At 36.8% G+C, this 19,929-nt stretch overlaps 1 protein-coding gene across 5 annotated transcripts in view; it reads left to right on the forward strand.

Annotated features, from left to right (window-relative positions):
- The window catches only part of EFEMP1 (EGF containing fibulin extracellular matrix protein 1), a 55,571-nt gene extending 36,254 nt beyond the window's left edge, over window positions 1–19,317 (forward strand). For all 5 annotated transcript variants that reach the window (XM_011363938.2, XM_011363939.2, XM_011363942.2 and 2 more), the window contains 7 exons: window positions 2,531–2,653; window positions 6,220–6,339; window positions 7,323–7,442; window positions 8,710–8,829; window positions 13,001–13,124; window positions 13,206–13,401; window positions 18,692–19,317. In XM_011363938.2, coding sequence (XP_011362240.1) covers window positions 2,531–2,653; window positions 6,220–6,339; window positions 7,323–7,442; window positions 8,710–8,829; window positions 13,001–13,124; window positions 13,206–13,401; window positions 18,692–18,853 — 965 coding nt within the window. In that variant the 3' untranslated portion in view covers window positions 18,854–19,317. The remainder of the gene's footprint in view (window positions 1–2,530; window positions 2,654–6,219; window positions 6,340–7,322; window positions 7,443–8,709; window positions 8,830–13,000; window positions 13,125–13,205; window positions 13,402–18,691) is intronic.
- Window positions 19,318–19,929: the final 612 nt, after the last annotated feature.

Here is a 19,929-nt window from a genome sequence, read left to right on the forward strand (position 1 = left end):
AAGCAAAGGATAAATATTCTAAACCCGAGTCAGAGAAGCATAAATGAAAATGTAGTCAGTTCATGTACTAGCAGATCCAGCTCAAGGTGTACAATGAAGCATGCACTCAATTCCTTTGGAATAATTTCTCGAAGGGAGTTTCATGCAATTGAGTATTATTGAATTTCAGAAGTTTTCCCCTCTGAAAAAATCAAAAATAAAAGTGAGTCCAGGTAAATAGAAAATGTATTTAAGGTATCACTAGTCAATCCTAGGTGCAGTGAGTCCTATTGAAGTTTTATTTTTTAATAGAGAAAGGAAAAGAATGTAGTGGTAGTGGAGACAATGGTATTTTACTTGTTTGTTTGTTTTTATTATTTTAACTTACCTAATCTTTTTATTAAACAATCCTTCTCAGAAGGTAAATGGACCCTTTCTTAAGAAGGAGAAGGTCCAGGGAACACAGTTTTTATTATTGAAACCTCTTTAATAATATATTAATTTCACTGGAAATGTTAGCCTATTTATCAAAGAGACTGAGAACTGAACGACAAGGAAATAGGGAGGAAATTGTAGGACATCAGGAATGTGATGGGGTGGAGGCAGTTTGCAGAGAGATGTCTCTGAAAGAAACCTCAGTCACTGGTAAGGCCTCCTTTAGAAAATGCAGCAGCCAATCAGAGTCCTTGATCTTCAGCCAGCATGTACTGAGGAAACTTGCCACATCTGAATCTCACATTGCAGTATTTCTCAGGGCTGTTATCACTGCAAATGTTGGCAGATGTTCTTGACATAAAACAATAGGAATTCTGCTGTCATTTCTGCATTAGCAAGTCATAAAGCTCTGAAGAAACATCAGTAGAAATGTTTTCATCAAGTGCATATGAGAAAATAATAAAAGACACAAAAAAGTACATAATTTCAAAGCAAGATTGCTGAACCTTTGCATAGTATCTAAAAAGGACAGAGTTGTAATCACTGATTTGAAAATAAAAAATAATAATAAATTTTAAAACAAAAATAAAAAAATAACAAAAATAAATTTACCAAAACGCAAAAACTGGGTTCAAAGAATTATGTAAGTAGGTACTTTAATAGGTTATTATCCAATAAACAGCTATACATCCCTCGAGTATTTTTCATTTCCCCTCCTTCTTTCTTTTGGAAAGAATCTCTCTTCTCATTTCCACACCCAGCTACTCAAAGCCCATATCTGAGAACAACCCTCTTATAATCTGAACTTCCTACATTATTACAATGGGTAGTGTAAGTGCAGTAATTCTCCTTAGAAATGTATGAAAGATGAATGGCAACTCTCTGAGCTTTTTAAAGGGAAGGGCAGGAATTGAGGAATAAATTCTAACTAACTGATGGCTCATTTTTTTATTATTGATTCCTGGCCCATTTCTTCCAAAGCACCACCCTGGGTCTACCATAGTGATTTTCTAAGACCTCCTAAACTTGTCACAGTTTTTATGCTAAATATGCCATCAGGGAATTACAAGGCTGTATTTTTTAATGACACTTAGAGATTTTATTATTAGGTGAAGAATGCCAAAATCACATAAGCCTTTCATTTGTGCTGTGTAACTTCATAATGTGAGAGATATGAATGAATGCCAAGGTGATGTAGATAAGGCAAAATTAAATTTCACTTATAAATTAATGTGTAATATAAATGTATACTCACAGATTCACATCACATTTTGATCCCAAAGAAATTTATTATAACAGGTTCATTATATTATGACTGAGCATTTTTTACTTTTCTAGAATTATAATCTACCAATTCTTTAAAGCATCTTTTGTATATTATTTCTGGAATTGAAATGCTTTGGGAAAATATATATTTCACACTACACCAGCTATCTCTCCTAGAGGAATATGACCAAATGAAATCCTTCACATTTTTAAATTTGCAATAAAAAGTTTATAAAGTCATGTTACCCTAAAGTTTGAACACACACACACACAACAACAACAACAGGGAATGCATAATATTATTGATTTATACCTCATTATTGTGCAGAGTTTTAGAAATTGTCAATAGAAATTATCTCAAATGTAATATATTGAGTGGAGAAAAAACTATCATACAATTTATTTACATTTTAAAACATACAAAATAATACCATATATTCTAATGGGTACATATTTGTATACTAAAAGTATAAAAACATCTCAGGGAAGGATGCACATTGACCAGGATAGTGGTACGTGGCAGGGTAAAGGGTTGAAGATGGAGTAAGGCTTTAGCTATTTCTGAAATGTTTCATTTCTTAACGAAATAAAGTTACCGGAGGCGAGCAGGGCACAATGTTAACATTAGTTAAATCTGAGTGGTACACACTGGCATCTATGAAATTATTTTCTGAATACTCAAAATAATTTATCATTTTAAACATTTCCAATGAAACAATATTGCAAAACGACATTTTAAGAATGAAGTAAAAACTCGGTTTCCTTAAGAAAACTATTATGACAATACGGAAGAAATATCAACATCTTCACAAACAACTTAAACCCTTTTTATGTTGCATGTCTTTAACAGACATAGATGAGTGTGCTGCAGGGACGCACAACTGCAGAGCCGACCAAGTATGCATCAATTTACGAGGCTCCTTTGCCTGTCAGTGCCTTCCCGGGTATCAGAAGCGAGGAGAGCAGTGTGTAGGTAAGTGCCACAGTGCAGTAAGCAAAGACCCGTCTTGAGCATCTTAATTGTTTAAACTTCAGGCATTCAAAACAAAGCATATTTATTTTGAGAATGATAACTAACAACTGCTTGTCTTTTCATTGACTGCCAATTCATTTTTCACATTTACGAGAAAGAACTAATAAAAGTTCAGCATATTCTGGATAGCAAAGTTTGGTTACATGTTAAACTAAATAAAAGCAGAAATTTGGGGTACGAATGGGACCACAAAAGCAACTGAGAAAATAATTTTCAGTTAGCTATTTGGGGATCATAGTACTTAAACACTGATGATACAGACTTCATTCTCTCATTTTAGCATAGCACAGTTTATAGGGCAAATGGTGAAGTTCAAATCTCAGTTCCACCCCTAACTCACTTTGAGACCTGGATGAGTTACTGAGATTCTCTGTCTTACTTTTTTCCTGTGTACTATGGAGATAATACTAGTACCTACCTCAGGAGCTCATGTATGGAACTGCTAAGAAGAATGCTTGGTCCTGGGCTGAATAGTTGTGTGCTATCATTGTATAATGAGTTAACATACTAAACATTCTTTATGCTGCAAGTAGGTGCAGTGCTAGGAATGCAAAGCCAAGTGCAACATGTGCCTCAACTTGAGAGCTCTACTCGAGCTCCCTGAAGGCCAGGGCCAGGTCTGGTTTGTGTCACTGCTGTCTACTTAGTCCCTGAAGAGTACCCACCATATGGATACTCTAGGCATGTTTTTTAAATGACACGTATGGAGAGGCCGACTGACAAATAAGAGGTAAACTAAAGTGTTCCGAGCTCAGTTGTGAAGCCTAGCACTGGGCATGAAACTCTAACCGATTCCCTCTGTCGATTGATTTACATACCACCTCTTACCATAGATCAATGAAGAGTCCTTATTTCTTCTTAGGAACAGATCAGGATATGGGGACAGACAACCAGCACCATTTTCACTTGAGAATGTGAGCTGTTGATGTCAGGATATCAACACTGAGCTCTGCAGAGCTCTGCCTGCCACAGGGCTATGCCTCGAGGCTTAGGTTAGTGCCCAGCCTCCAAGGAAGGCCCAGTTTGCAGGGACTGAAGCCGTAATTTAGAAGATTGTGTGGAAAACTCCACTGACACCAAAGCTTTACCCACTGTATTAGGAAAATAAACAATTGAGAGCATAGAAGTACAGAAAAAGAACTAATCCAAACTACTCTGGGGAGAATCAAAGAGAATGAAAGATATGGTTGTAGCCTTTACGATATGGTAGGAGATGTTCTTACACTCGGATCTAATCATGTGGTATTCCCCTCACCCATAGAACGAACTCTACATTTCTCACCATAGTATGTAAGGTCTTCCCTAATCTGATCCTTGCCCAGCTCTGAACACCCCTCTATCACCAAAAAATATATATTTATACTCCAGCTTTATCCCACATACATCATATAGTATCATACTTTGGTGCTTCTACATAAGCTCTTTGAGCACAGGAACAGGCACTCCTGGCAAGCTCCTATTCACCTTTCAAATCACAGCTCAGGGTCATTCCCTCTGGGAAGCTGTCCATGGTCTACCCCAATATAATTAGTCACCTCTCCTCTCTGCCAGTACATCTCAAATTTTGATAATAAAAATGTTGTGGTAGCACCAAATTGCTATTCCTAAATAAGTACTATTATTTTCCGTACTTATTTGTGGCAGAGTGGTCCAAATAGTCCATGGACCAGCCATGGTCAACAGGCCACACTCGGAGTAGCACAATGCTCCCTCTAGACCTTATACACCCTTCTTCTATGATCTTATCATTTCATGCAGAAATCTGTTTTCATGCCCATCTTCCACACTAGATAAGGGTAGAATGTATGTATATTTACCATCATTATAAACCTGCAGTGCTAAACACAATGCTAGCAAATAGCAATGGTTAGATGAATGTTTACTGGTTGCAAAGTCACACATCATTTATTCATCAAATATTTATTGAGGGCTGACTGTGTGCCAGGTACTGTTCCATCATGGTGTTGGACCATCATAGTGAACAAACAGATTTTATAGAATCATAGCCCTCGTGGAGCTATTAGAAAGTACTATTTATATAAGTTAGCTATCGAGACTGCACTTGGCTATAATACTAGGTATTAGGAGGAACTATGCTAAAATTGTTCTTAGTACAATGTTTCTAGTCATTCAACTAATATTTATTGAGCACCTGCTATGCCAGGCTCTGTTTTATTTGCCATGCATTATAGTGAAGGAGACAAACAAGAGGCAAATAAACCCATAACACAATGTCAAGAAGTGTTAATGGCTACAAAGAAATACAAAACAGGGCAAAAGGATAGATCATGCAGGAGAAGCTATTTTATATGGACAGTCAGAGATGGCCTTCCTGAGGTGACATTTGAGCAGATACCTAAATAAATGAGGGGGGAAGTCATGTGAATATCGTTATCATTTGTTTCAATATTCAAGTTATATCAAATAGATTTTGCAACTTATTAATAGTAGCTCCCATTTGTTTTTTTCCTATTTTGTGTGAGGAAATTTGCCTACATTATCTCATATAATCCTTTCAACAATTCTACCACATAGTCGTACTATTACTTACAGAGGAAGAAATGGAAGCTCCAAGAGGTTAACACTAACCTAATAACTGCCAGAAGATTTAAACTCAGATTACCCTGAGGCCACTTGGTCACACTGCCTCCTACACTTTTAGTTATTTAAATATCAGAAGAGCTCAGCATAAAGTTTAGTTTTCATTTTTTACGGTAAGATAGTGTCACTACATAGTCTTACATTATACATGCATAATTGTTATTTTAAATTACACATGCCATGTTGGAATTGTCACAAAGTGTAGAATCATAAATTAATGAAATTTTATTATGCTTCTAAGATGTTAATCCTACTCTGCAAGTTCTCAATTGAGAATTTTATAGGTGGAAGTATTTATATGAGAAAGATAGGGGCTGGAATGCTTCATCAATGTGTCAGAAGGGCACTTTTGTTTAGCATCCTATTCCTTACACAGTGTTCTTTCATTTGAGTTTCACAGAAACTTCATAAGGTACATATAACAAGCATTACTATCCATATTTTACAAAAGAAAAAACCAGGTTACTGAATGTTTAAGTGACTTTGCCAAATTCACCAACTAAGCAGCAGCCTATACCTTCTTTCTCTTTGTTTTAGGCTATATCACTCAATTCTTTGATAGTCCTTTTTTTACTTCTGTCATTATGTATAAGCTTTTAGAGCCTCAAACTGACATTCTTATATATATGTGAAACAGTCTTAATTACTTTTCTCTCTTCTAAATCTCAACCCACCTAGCCAGGTTTATGAAGTCTTTCTTCTTAACATCTCACTTAACTGCAGAATGTAGAGAAAAGTATATTTAAAACACGTGTACCCTAATTTAAAAAAAAAAGGAAAAGGAAAAGAATTACTTTTAAAATAAAGGTCTTCTCTAGATAATGTTCTGCTGAGAACTTGAGAGCAAACAGCTATGGATAATCAATAATGCAGTTCTCTTTGTGTGTGTATGCCTGATAACCTAGATATAGATGAATGCGCCATGCCTCCCTATTGCCACCAAAGATGTGTGAACACACCAGGATCATTTTATTGCCAGTGCAGTCCTGGGTTTCAGTTGGCGGCAAACAACTATACCTGCGTAGGTAAGCCTTTTGGGAACTGCCATCCTGACTGATTACTGTCTTCTAAAAAAGCAAACCCCATGCCACATTGCAGTACTCCAGTTTTCTGTGCTCTTGAGTGAACTGGTTTCCATTAACTTCCCTGTATAAAGCTAAAAATACAATAACCAATATGTTCCTTATGACACATCAAGATGTGAATGGAAAACTTTGTTAACCTTGGTTTTACTTTTTCTCTGTGGGTGTATCAAAAAATGAAAAAATACAGATCCATTGATATGCACACACCAATTAGTCAACAGTGGGTGATATAAATGCTGAAGGTGCCAAAGAGGTTATTGCAAGTTCAACTACATAAACTTTCCACTGAAAGCGCATTTGATTTTTACATGCTTCTTCTCCCCTTTCAAAATGCAATGTCACGGCATACAGTTTTAAGATTGGCATGACATGGAAAGAATCTAGTGCAGGAAAATGGCTTTTTACAATATTTTTTCAGTGCCTAGAGCATTGCAAAACTCTGTATGGGTCTCAAAGGCTTATGTTATAATTGTAATGGAATTTAACAGGACCCATTTAAAAAGTAATAAATAGCACAGATAAATCTTCCCTACACATGCTGAGAGACTGTATCAGTATGAGTGTCTTATATCAATTATTTATAGACCTGGTATTTTGCATCTGAACAACAATAAAAGAAAATAGATACTGGAATGTATACTTATTAGAATCATTAAATTCTTTTGGGAAGATTCATCATACCCCAAAATATCTGTCATTCCCAGAAAAAAAAATATTCTGGTACTTCTAAAAGAAGTATGTGACAGATATTTGAAGCTGTTCCAACAAATATGAAACCTGAATGGATGTTCTCCAGTGAGCTTCTGCAGGGCAAAGAATCCAGCTAGGGAATTACTCACTTATCATCAGATGACATAGGTACAAAAGAGCAAAGATATGTTTAAAGACATAGATATATAAGTGTATATAACCTTTCTTTTCAGATATAAATGAATGTGATGCCAGCAATCAATGTGCTCAGCAATGCTACAACATTCTTGGTTCATTCATCTGTCAGTGTAATCAAGGATATGAACTAAGTAGTGACAGACTCAACTGTGAAGGTAAATATTTTCCAAATAATTTTAATAAGACTCCAAACCCTTTGATTGCTGTTCATTTTTCTGATTATGTACCTGTTTATGAAAACAAATTTTATCCATAGAAATTCTATTCTCAAATTTAGTTAATTCAGTTGTAATATTGACTTTTTTGTATGTTATCAAGAGAAAGGAGAAGAAAAAATCACTGAAATATTAAGATGCGGAGTGAGTCTAATAATTAGAAAGGGTGCTCTAGTGTTTTGTTTCTCAAAGTGTGATCCAATAGATAGCAACATTGGCACCTCCTGGGAGCTTATGAGAAATGCAGAATCTCAGGCCCTAGACCAGGCTTACTGAGTCAGATTCTTCATCTAAATCCAGGTGACTGGTGTGCACATTTAAGTTCAAAAAATGCTGATTGCATGTCAGAAACATTAGGATATAAACCAAGAGACCTAGCCCCTAGTTGTATTCCTGCCATTGTGTGACTTGGACACATTTCTTAAGTTGCTTGAGTTTCACTTTCCACATGAGGGAAAAGAGGGCCATTGAACTGAAGAAATGACCTTTAGAGTTCATCGCACATGCATGTTCCACTGTATAATTAAAAGGCATAAGACATCCCGGAGGGGTGCCACTGATACTTGATGTTCCTGACTTCTTCATGGACCCTACCAGCTTTACTTGGGGCTACAAAGGTCATACTTTACCCAGAGAGGCCTCACATCATACTACTGTGCTCAAAAACAAAAGGCTCCGGCTCTGGACAGTTGCCTCTCTCTACTCTTCTAAGCAAATTATAAGGACATCACTGTTGAGAAATGCAAAGCATTCTGCCCCCTGAAGGCCAGATCTTGCCAGGATGTCACCTCTAGAAGCTAGCACAGTGATAGGACTTGAAGTTCAAAGCTCAGATGAGCTTGGCAGCAAAGCCACCCAATTTGCAGAAAGCAAATGCAAATCTGCATCATGGGTGGGTCTGCAGAGCCCAAACGGAAAAGCATCGATGATAAACCAATTCATTCACTCTCCTCAGCTCATATGGTTTGGTCCAGGATTTGCCAAACTATCAACAATGATTTGAGTAAAACTGATGGTAAGACAAAGTCTTTGTGCTATGAAGTTCTAGGGAGAATGAGCTGATATTGTTAGAATTTGCCCTTGAGCTTCTTATAAAGTATTTTATTTCCATTATAGAGTTTGCAGGGTTTTTACTCTATTATCTCATCAAAAAAATTACCAACGTAGTTTTTCAACTCTGTGACCTTGTTCTTCTCTGATTCAACAGACATTGATGAATGCAGAACCTCAAGCTACCTGTGTCAATATCAGTGTGTCAATGAACCTGGGAAATTCTCATGTATGTGCCCCCAGGGATACCAAGTGGTGAGAGGTAGAACATGTCAGGGTAAGTTTATTGTTTTCGTATCTGCTATGTTTAGTTTTTACCAAGAAGAGCACAGAGGAAGTTATAGGATTCTCTACCACAGACTTTTATGTTTTCCAACTTGAATATACAATCTGAACTCTTTTTTTCCCCCTGCTCATTATGAGATATGCACATCTCATAAAGAAGGTATTCACAAAAAAGAGAGTATTCAATATTAGTACCTGCTTTCCTTGAAATTGAAAGTAATTGTTTTTCTTTCTTAAAATATAAATAATTTTAATAAAATATTGATATCCTTTCTATATAGCCTACATAATCTCCATGATATACATCTTCTAATCATCCACCAGAAAAGATTCAATTATTAAAATTTTTGGCCATGAGTTTGAGTCTAGAGTTAATATGTGGGTTAGGCATACTTTAAATTAGACTCAGTTCTCTAACACAGAGTTCCCCAGTCCCCGGGCTACAGACTGGCACCAGTTGGTGGCCTATTAGGAACCAGGCCACACAGCAAGAGGTGAGTGGCAGGCCAGCGAGCGAAGCTTCATCTATGTTTGCAGTCATTCCCCAGGTGCATCACCACCTCAGTTCCACCTCATAACATCAGGCATTAGATTCTCATAGGAGCACCAGTCCCTGGTGCCAAAAAGGTTGAGGACTACTTCTCTAAAACACACAAGATGATAAATTGGGTAGTAGTTTAGATGCTGAGAAAATCAGCCTCATGTGTATTAAAATGTGCTTGAATTCTTTGGCAAACAACTATTGATTCAAAAATAGCTAATGTCCTTGGGTCCAGTTTTAAAATAAACATTCAGGTGATCTCCACATGTACACACAGGTGGAAGAAGCAGCTCTCTGCTTAATATGATTTCAGAGACTCTCTGGAAGATCTGAAAATATGCACTCTCTTCTCCCTACCATCCATGCTGCATTGAAATTTCTTAAACAGAGAAGAGACTGCTCAGATAAAATTAAAAACATAGATAATCCTGGAAAAGCTAGTACAAACACTTGCATTTACATATAGCAATGAGAAAATGAAAAAAATAACTGAACTTGAAGCCAGAAAATCTGTTTGAGTCCTAGCTGTACTGCATTCTATCTGTACAGTCTTGAACAAATTATCAAACTTCTCAGCTTTCTCATTTGGAAAAGGGAGTTGAGGGAGGAAAATGGAATGATATGTGTAAAAAATATTTGTAAAGTATACAGCCTGTATAATTCAAGATGCTTTATGAAATTTACTTAACAATGTAAATGACTAGTAGTAAATCTTCTCTAGAGAGTCCTTTCTAATCAGAATTGAGAGAGGGCACATGAGGCAGTAAAATCTCGTTAAGAAAGGAAAAGAAACATGAGATTCTCAGCCTATATCATGATTTTACAGAAAAATGTTAACTCAGAGGAATATCCATGGCCTGGGATTTATTAGTATGCATATGATTATTCAGCTTGACTCCAACCACCAAATATGAGCACAATCAGAATGTCATTCATTGCACAATGAACATCTTTACACCCCTTTGCAGGTTACTAGAGACTCTGTAATGTTAATTGTGGAAAAATATTGCATTCCAATGGTTTATTTTCTGAACCCTAATTGAGACTTAACATGAATATTACATGCAGGAAAATGTTAGCCAGTGGCATATCTTACAATTTCCCTGGAGTCCTTCAAGTACATGTCTATGTGTTTCTCATAATAAATGGATTTGATATTCAGCAAAATTAATGTACAGTGGAATCTTATCTACCTAGTCTGTATATCTGGAAACATTTTATCTGTTATAATTAAAGGTGAAAATGCTTTAGAATTCCAAGTAGGGGATTCATGAATGTTGTATCTTGAAGATATACAACTTCAGAATATTTGGTCAAGCCAAAACATTTTTCTTTTGTGTGAAAGAGACTTACTTTCTTTTAAGGTACAAAGCAATTGGTTTCCACCACTGAAACCATCCCTTTCCAACCTCGTCCACGGACTAAAGTAAAACTGAAAGAGTATGGATTCTTATATTCTTCTAAAAGCTTATTTGGGGGATGAGATAACTTTTCTCATTTCCATAGCCTTACAAAAATAAAAACTGGGTGGGGGACAGCAGGAAAGGGAGAGACATGAAAACAGACAAAGAGAGAATACACATACACATAAACACACTCACCAAATATTGTAATACTATTAATAACTTCCAGAAAAACTTCCAGAATGATTAAAGTTTTGATTATGGTAGGCTCTAAATTAAATTACTGTATGTATTAAATGAAATTATTATATACAATTTCCTTTTGCTGCTGGACTCTATAATAAATGAGTCTTAGTTTTTTCTATAACTAAACAGCATCTTTATTTTTCAAAAAAGGTGAAAAATATTGAAAAGATAAGTCAATTGTGATTTCCTCTGAGAAATTTAAGTTCTTTCTTTAGCCATAGCCAGTCCAAAAAAAAGACACCTCCTGCACTTGACTCTTGGAAACCTCAAAGCTTTTCCAGTCTTCTTTCAGTTTCCAGATAACTTTAGCCAGTTTGAAAACTAAAAGAAAGTTGTTGTTGTGGTTGTTGTTGTTATTATTTTTCTCTCCAAAAGACAAAGCATGGAATTATTCTAATTTAGAGGATGCAATACCTTGCAATGGAAAGTTCCCTGTCACTAACTATATGGACTCCAGGTCAGCTACTTAACCCTTATTTTTTTTCCTCCATGTCAAATAGAGATAATATCTTTCTCACTATCTCCATGTGTTTTGTGTGAAGAGCAACTTAGTTCAATTTAATATTTCTTAAAAAGTCAGGTGCCCTCAGCGCATTAATGCTAGGTAATGAAGGGATATAAAGATGTATGAGATAGTTCTTGCACTTATGGAGTTTACAAGGTAACAGAAGGGTGAGGCAAACATGCATATTTCAATAATGCAAAGTAGAAAGCAATAAAGGTCCAAAAAGAAGAATTTGAGGTATGAGAATTCAGAGAGGAGAAAGAGAGCATATCCCAGCAATTAGCCCATGCCTGACTTGCAGCAAGGATTCAGTAAATTATTTATGGAATGAGTACATCAACGAATGAAAATATCCAATTGTGGAGAAAGAATGATTCAGAAAAGGCTTATATTGAATAAATCCAAATCATTATTCAAGTGCGAAAGGAAATAGACATAGATAGGGATGTGGCTATTAATATAATGTCATTGTTGTTATCGTTGTTGTTGTCGTCGTCATTAGTGTAATGGCTCTCAAGTGAAACTATTCTCTCAGATGTTGTCTGGGAGCTCCTAATTCCTAAATCTAAAATCAGTCTTTGCCCAGCCTGGCTTATTCACAACCCTCCTTCCCAGGACTTTCTCCTTCCTGACTTCCTTGCACTGCCTTTTCCCTGGGTTGCCTCTCACAGCTGATAACTCCCTTCCTTAAATCCTCTTATTCCACATTGTCTTTAAATAGCTATGCTCTACAAGGTGGAACACTTCATAGCTTCATTCTTGTGCTGTGCTTCCTTTGGACAGTATAATCCACACCTAGAGCATCACTATCTACCAGCAAGCTATTGCTTATGGAAACCATATCTCTAGCCTTTACATTTCCCTGAAGATCCTGAGCCAGATGATAAACTGCTCTCTCCTTAGTTATTGCATGCTGCTTTCTCAGCCTGGAAGGTCCTCCTCATGCCAACCATCTAGCTACCATCTAACTACCACATCTAACTACCACACGTCAAGGCCAAGTTTAGATGCTTCCTCCTTCCTTTGCCTTCCCTAATTCCCCGGGCAGCAGAATTAACCAATTCTGCTTCTAATCTCCCAGTGCACTTATTAATCTCTTATACTTCCATTATATTTTATAATTGTTGCCATATTCCTAACTAAATTGTAATCTCCCTGAGGGCAAGAAGTGGTGTCTTTCACTTTTATGTAAGTAGAGTCAGTGGCTAGCATTTGGCTTTGCATTCAACAAATGAATAATAGGTGCTTGATAAAATATCATGAAATGACACATATCAATCTGTCTTGAATGGATCAGCTACATCTATCCTAAATTAAATGCAGTGAACTTAGGTCCCACCCAGTCTCGGGTCCAAAAGCCAAATAAACACAGTCCAGATTCCCAAATACCTCGTTCTTTGCAAACCTGAATCTTCCACTTATGCAATTTACTTAGATCAGTAAACTCTTTCACCCTGTGTCTCTACAGATATAAATGAGTGTGAGACCACAAATGAATGTCGGGAAGATGAAATGTGTTGGAATTATCATGGTGGCTTCCGTTGTTACCCACGAAATCCTTGTCAAGATCCTTATGTTCTAACATCAGAGAAGTAAGAAAAATCACTTTTGAAAGTGACAATCTTCTAGTCTTACCAAGCCAAACTGTTGAATATTTTTGTTTGCCTTTGCAGTCGATGTGTTTGCCCAGTCTCAAATGCAGTGTGCCGAGAACTTCCCCAGTCCATAGTCTACAAATACATGAGCATCCGATCTGACAGGTCTGTGCCATCAGACATCTTCCAGATACAGGCCACAACTATTTATGCCAACACTATTAATACTTTTCAGATTAAATCTGGAAATGAAAATGGAGAGTTCTACCTAAGAGTAAGTATCCTGAGGGCAGCCTTAGCTGTTGAGAAAGGTTCAAGTTTGTTGTTGTTTGATAATATTCACGTGGAAAGAAAGCTAACATTTAAAGAATGTTTATGTGCAGGCATTGCATATATGCATGATCTCATTTAATCCTCTAGGAACACTGTCAGATATTAATATTTATCTCCATTTTTTACAGAAGAGAAAGGTGAGAATCAGAGAGATTAAGTAGCTTCTCTAAAGTCACTCAGACCATTTGCAGACTCTAATAGAGTTGTATTTGGCCATCAAAACACAAGTCTACACACTCACATGTACACACATACACACACGCCCCAAATAGATATCACAGATTAGTGATGATTATTTAACTGTACATAGAAAAATTAATTTCTGGAGAGCTTTTCAAAAACCATGAATTCCTTATTGTTACATTCACAAGATTGTTTACATTTGCACCAAAACTAATTCCCTGAACCATATGTATTAATAGTTGTTACACACTTGTCAACCCCCAGACACACAATGTGAGGTCACCTTTGTGTTTCCCTTTCTTCCACTGCCTGTATGAAATCCTTCTCTGAATTCTGCCATTTCTTTCTTCATAGTGTCCCCTGGGTTAATTTTGTTCCCCCATGCCCCTGCCTCTCTTCCTTTAAACTGGTTCTTAGCACCTCCCCAATCCCTCTAAGAGATTCCGAGCAGATCTCCCTGACTCAAGTGCCTCAACCTTCCAGTCCCCCCTGCAAAATCTCGGCAAGTTCATTTTAGGTTAAACTTCTGACATATTTTAAATATGGCTCACCACTTCATGTGAAAATGATGGCATCCCACCAAGCAGTTTGCAGGGTTACAGTAACTGTTTCACGCTAAGGATGTTATTCATCCAGTTACAATTTTTTCAAAACTCCTTTGGGCACTCTTCATTTTTAATCAGATTTTAAAGTCAATATTTCATTTTGAGAATATGAAAAGTAATTTGGGAAATTCATCCTTGTGGTAAAGTTTACAGATTTTTAATGTTTACACGTTTATGCTGTTCTTTGATATATTAAGTTCCCTTCCAGCTCCAGAATTATGTGATTCTGTTTCTTTGCCAGTAAATTAGAAATGATTAATTTCTCATGACCAACTTCTGAAGAGAAAAAACAAACCCAAACTACAATCTATTACTATTCTGTTTTCTAACAGCTAAAAATAAACTTCTATAACATTTGATGCTTTAAATTTGACATATACTAGATATTTGTAAGAAGTTTACTCTAAATGAATTTCACATAGTTCAGATAATACCAATTTAATAATGCTAGCCCAAACGAATAACATTACTTGTAACTCATGGCAATAAAATAGGTTTATCTAAAAATCTTCTTTAAAAATAATTTTCCATTTCGAACTCTTAGCCATAATTTAAGAAAATAAAATTTCCTAGCAGAATCAACAAACAGTTAAGCAAAGTCCCAGCATGTTTTTTCCTTGCCATAAACATGGCATTTTAAAAGTTTTATGATTCCTATCAGTGCATTTATCAACTTGATGTTTTCAAAAATACAGTGTTTTGCTCAAGTAAAATCCTTTTTCTCATGAATGATCTAAAACGTTGCTCATTTTGATAATCCTAGAGTTAAATAATATTAAATTATTTGAAATGAAAACTATTTAAAATCATAAAAACATTTCAAGATTATCTCTTATCACATAATTCAAAAAGTATTTGGATCAAATCTTACAAAATTTCTCCAGTGAAATTCCACTTGTGTATAGGGCATTTAATGCATAAGGATCAATTAGCAGGCCTTAATTATTATTATCTGCTGTATGCTCAGCTCCATGCTAGATACATGTAATACACAGTTCCTTATTTCAAAGAGCTTTAAACATTACTATGTGGCAAAAGTTAACATCTATCAAAAACAGAATGGGGAAAGTTTGTGTTTTAAGCCATGGTCCAAGACATCAAAAATTAACATGGGCCAGAATAGCCAAAGAATGTTTCTTAATAGTCATGAGACTGGACTTGATCCTTGAAAGGATCTTTGGGATATAGGATTTTATTTATATTCCCTTGGGGAGAATACTGAGAAAACTTTCTTCCCTAGAAAAGGGGACATATTGTAAAGAAGTACTACATGAAATTGAAGGTAGAATACCATCCTCCTCCCATCCCACCCAATATCTGTCCTCTCTTACTGAGCCTTATTTTTTCTTCATAGCCCTTACCGACACCTTGCATGGTCTTCATTTGTCTATGTCACCCACTAGAGTGTGAGTGTAATGAGAGCAGAGACTTTAGCTGTCTATCTGCTCTTCTATGCACAGCACATAGAATGGTACCTGGCACATAACAGGTACTTTTTAAATAAATTTAATTCAATCTGTACCTTCAGTATTACTGTTACCTACAAGGGACAAGCACCATATTAGGTCCTAGAGACAAAACTAAGCTGATTCCTGCCCCGGTAGAGCTTATAGTCAAGACATTGAACAAGCACTCACAAATGTGCTGAATATTGTAACTGAGCATCGCAAGTTGTTCATGAGGGCATAACAAGTCGACCCCTAAGCCAGATAGGAGTGGTCTGTGAGCCTCTTGGAAGAATTTGATTTAAGCTGAAAACTAGAAATTGGAGAGTAGCAAATGGAAGGAATAAGTGCAATAGGTGGAATGGCTTGAAAGGAGCCTGGAGAGATGAGCAAGGCCTAGATCACACAATGCCTTAGAGACCATGTTAAGGGTTTCAAGTAGAAGAGTCGCTATCAGATTTTCATGTTAAAAAGACGCACTGCTACACTGTAGAATCTGAATTGGAGTGGATCAAGAATGGAAATGGAGAGACCAGTAAATAGTTCAAGAGATGGGGGGGCCAAGGGGGTGGGTAGGGTGGCACCAGTGAGTCCAAAGAAGTGAACAGATTTATGAAATAATAGGAAGAACTATATAATTTGTTAACCCATTTGCTATGGGGAGGTGGAGGAGAAGGAAGCATCAAGGATAACCTCCAAGTTTCTGTCTTGAGCAACAGTCAATGGTGATGCCATTTACTAAGGTAGGGAAGAAGGAGCCAGTGTAGAGAGGAAGGTGAGGACTTCAGTTTGGACATATTGAGTCCTGGTCCCCATGAGATATCCAAGTAAAGATGAACAGAGTGTTGGATATGTGGGCTTGGAATTCAAAGTACACACTTTTAAGTCACTGGCAAATATGTGATAACTGAAGCCATGGCCATGGATGAGATAATTCAGGGAGTGTGTGTAAGGAGTGGGTGAAATCATTCAGAAGAGAAAAGGACCTGGGATAAGGAGGAGCTAGATTATGAAGAATCTTCCGTTCTGTAATCTGATATGGGCACTATCATAATTGTCCAGTATCTTAGCCTACAATTCCCTGGCCATCTCGTCCCGCATGACATTCAGCTTCATGCCACTCTGCCACCAACCCAGTTGCCACACACTTGACTTTGTTATCATTCTGAACAGTTCCATATAAGACTTTTAGTCTCCAATGATCCACTCAATCTTCCTCTCTCTCATGCCCTCACTCCCACTCTATCTGCTCTTCACCCTCAAAATGATGCTAGTCCCTTGGCCTCTCACCCCCACCTTTCTTCCAGTCTATCAACTGCTTGGGGGACCCTTGAACTACTCTGTCACCAACACCTCAACTACCCAACTTCCCATCCATCACCCCTGGATCAATCTCATAATCCATATCTATTTTCATACCCATCCAGTCAGCACAGATTAATAATACTATGTTTCCAACTTCAGATGAGTCCCCAGTATGCTCAACAATCTTTTATTTCTTCTCTTCAGCCCCTGATCTCAAATGTCCCCACACTCATTAAGTCCTTGCACCTATCATTTTCAGTAAATGGCCTCACTTTCTACTTTTCTGAAACCACTGAAGCATGAATTACTTGAACTTTGCATTCCATCCCCTACAAACTTAAGTCCATGCACCTCCCTTTTTACATTCTCCCTCCAGTTTTCCAAAGACAAGGTTTCACTTCTGTCAGTCAAGGCCAACCTACCACCTGTATTCCTCATTCCATCTCCTCTAAAACCTTGTTCTGTCAAACTCCAATCTACATCCTTCATATTTAACTTGCTTCTTCCTCTAGATGCTGGCCGCTCTCTCCTCTCCCTTCCTGGCCAGGGTTCTTAAAGCATACTTTATAATCACAGTCTCTCCTTTCTCACTTTGTATCCTCACATCTTTATTGTCTGTTCCCACTACCTTATTGAAATCACTCTGGAAAAAGGCCAACAACAACATTCATGCTGCTAAATCCAGGGGATGTTTTTCAGTTCCAGTCTCCCTCAGTCTCTCCTGCTTTATTGGGCACTGCTGGCCACTCATTTCTTTTCCACTTAATCATCTATTGCTTCTCACTTCCTTCAATGCTTCTCCCCTGTCCACTCCTTAAATGTTGTTCTCTGCCAGACCCAGTTTTATCACATGTACATTCTCTCCCTTAGTTTAATGTCCTGCCATTGAAGTGACTGCTAAATCTTAATTCACTGGCTCTATCCCTACCCTCCTCTTGTCATTCAGATGATTATCACACATCTATTTACCTGCCCCTCCAACCTCATCTACCTCTGCTCTTCAGAACACATTGCTATCTTCATTGAAATGAAATTGCATCCAGTTTTTCTGAACATACTTCTTTACAAAATTTCCATGTACCCTGAGTGACTCTTATCAGGCATTCAAAAGCCTTCCCGCAATTCTTGAGAGTCCCTCCTATCTTTCCATGTATGTATGTATGTATGTATGTATGTATGTATGTATGTATGTGTGTGTATATATATATACCTTTATATATCCTCACATATACCTTTCATATGTCCATATGTCAGCATTTGCCACATCCTATTGAAATTAACTATTTACATACATGTGTCTTCAACTACTAGAACACAATAAACAGATCCATAATGTTGAAAAATGAAAGATGGCAAAGATGATGTTACCAGGTCAAAAATTATCAGATTCTCACCTAAACTCCAGTCTCTGTAAAGGCTGGAAAAACTCAATAAAGGTGAAGAGAACATCAACAGAGAAGGGCAAATAGAAAACATATTAAAAAGCAGACCCCTGTAACCTGGAACTAATGATTATGTATCAACAAGGGATAAGACCATGGAAGGATTGGAACCAAGAAGGGACTAAGTAGTGACTTTTATCCCACCCTCAAAATTCTTCCCCTCATTCTAGTAAGAGACATACTCACAAAAAATAGAAACTCCAATCCAAGAAAAATTATTCTCTCCCTTTCTCTTGTGTCTTTTATTTTAGCAAACAAGTCCTGTAAGTGCAATGCTTGTGCTGGTGAAGTCTCTATCAGGACCAAGAGAATATATCGTGGACTTGGAGATGCTGACAGTCAACAGTATAGGAACCTTCCGCACAAGCTCAGTGTTAAGATTGACAATAATAGTGGGGCCATTTTCATTTTAGTCATTTAAAAGAGTCCACTGCAGCCATTTAAATCAGCCAAAGAATATCGTTACCTTAAAGCACTATTTTATTTATAGATATATGTAGAACATCTACATCTATATACTGTACACTCACCAATAATTCAAACAATTACACCATGGTATAAAGTGGGCATTTAATCTGTAAAGATTCAAAGTTTGTCTTATATACTATATGTAAATTAGACATTAATCCACTAAACTGGTCTTCTTCAAGAGAGCTAATCATACTCTATCTGGTGAAACTTGGATTATTTTCTGTAAAAGTGGGACCAAGCGATGATTATCTTCTGTGGTGCTTAAGGAAACTTACTATAGCTCCACTGACAGTCTTATAAGGAGACAGCCATCAAACATTGAATAGCAAGTTCAAGAATGAGTTTTTTAATTGCTTTGTAAGAAAATGAGAAAAGTCAATAAAGATATATTTCTTTAGAAAATGAAGATCTACCTACCATATTTGTGTTGGTTTTTATTTTCATGGTCAGTCTTAACATGGTTGTTTATTACATAGTAATAAATCATTATTGTGTTAAATTCTGGTTCTGTAGGATATTTAAAATTTTGTCAGAAACTTTTGATTATGAATATAAAAATACAATAAGCAAAATTCCCAAAATGAATAAAGCATCCCCTAGAAAATTATTATATTGAGAAAATCTATGGGGAGAAGATAAGAAAATGAATTGTTCCCAAACCACATTGGAGTTGACCTGAAGAAGCAAAACCAGTAACTTAGTTCGAGCTGCTAGAACAAAATACTATAAACTGGATGGCTTATAAACAACAGAATTTATTTCTCACGGTCTGGAGACTAGAAGTCCAAGATCAGGATGCCAGCGTGGTTAGGTTCTGGTGAAAACCCTCTTCTGGGTTGCAGACTGATATCCTTACATGGTAGAAAGAAAGCTAGAGAGCTCTCTGGGGTCACTTTTATAAAAGCACTAATCCCATTCGTAAGAGTGAAACCTAATGACCTCCCAAATGCCCCACCTCCTAATACCATCACTTTGGGAGTTAGGATTTCAATATATGAATTTTAGGAGGCCACAAACA

The sequence above is a fragment of the Pteropus vampyrus genome, unplaced genomic scaffold (genome assembly GCF_000151845.1).
Source record: "Pteropus vampyrus isolate Shadow unplaced genomic scaffold, Pvam_2.0 Scaffold91, whole genome shotgun sequence".
NCBI lineage: Eukaryota > Metazoa > Chordata > Mammalia > Chiroptera > Pteropodidae > Pteropus > Pteropus vampyrus.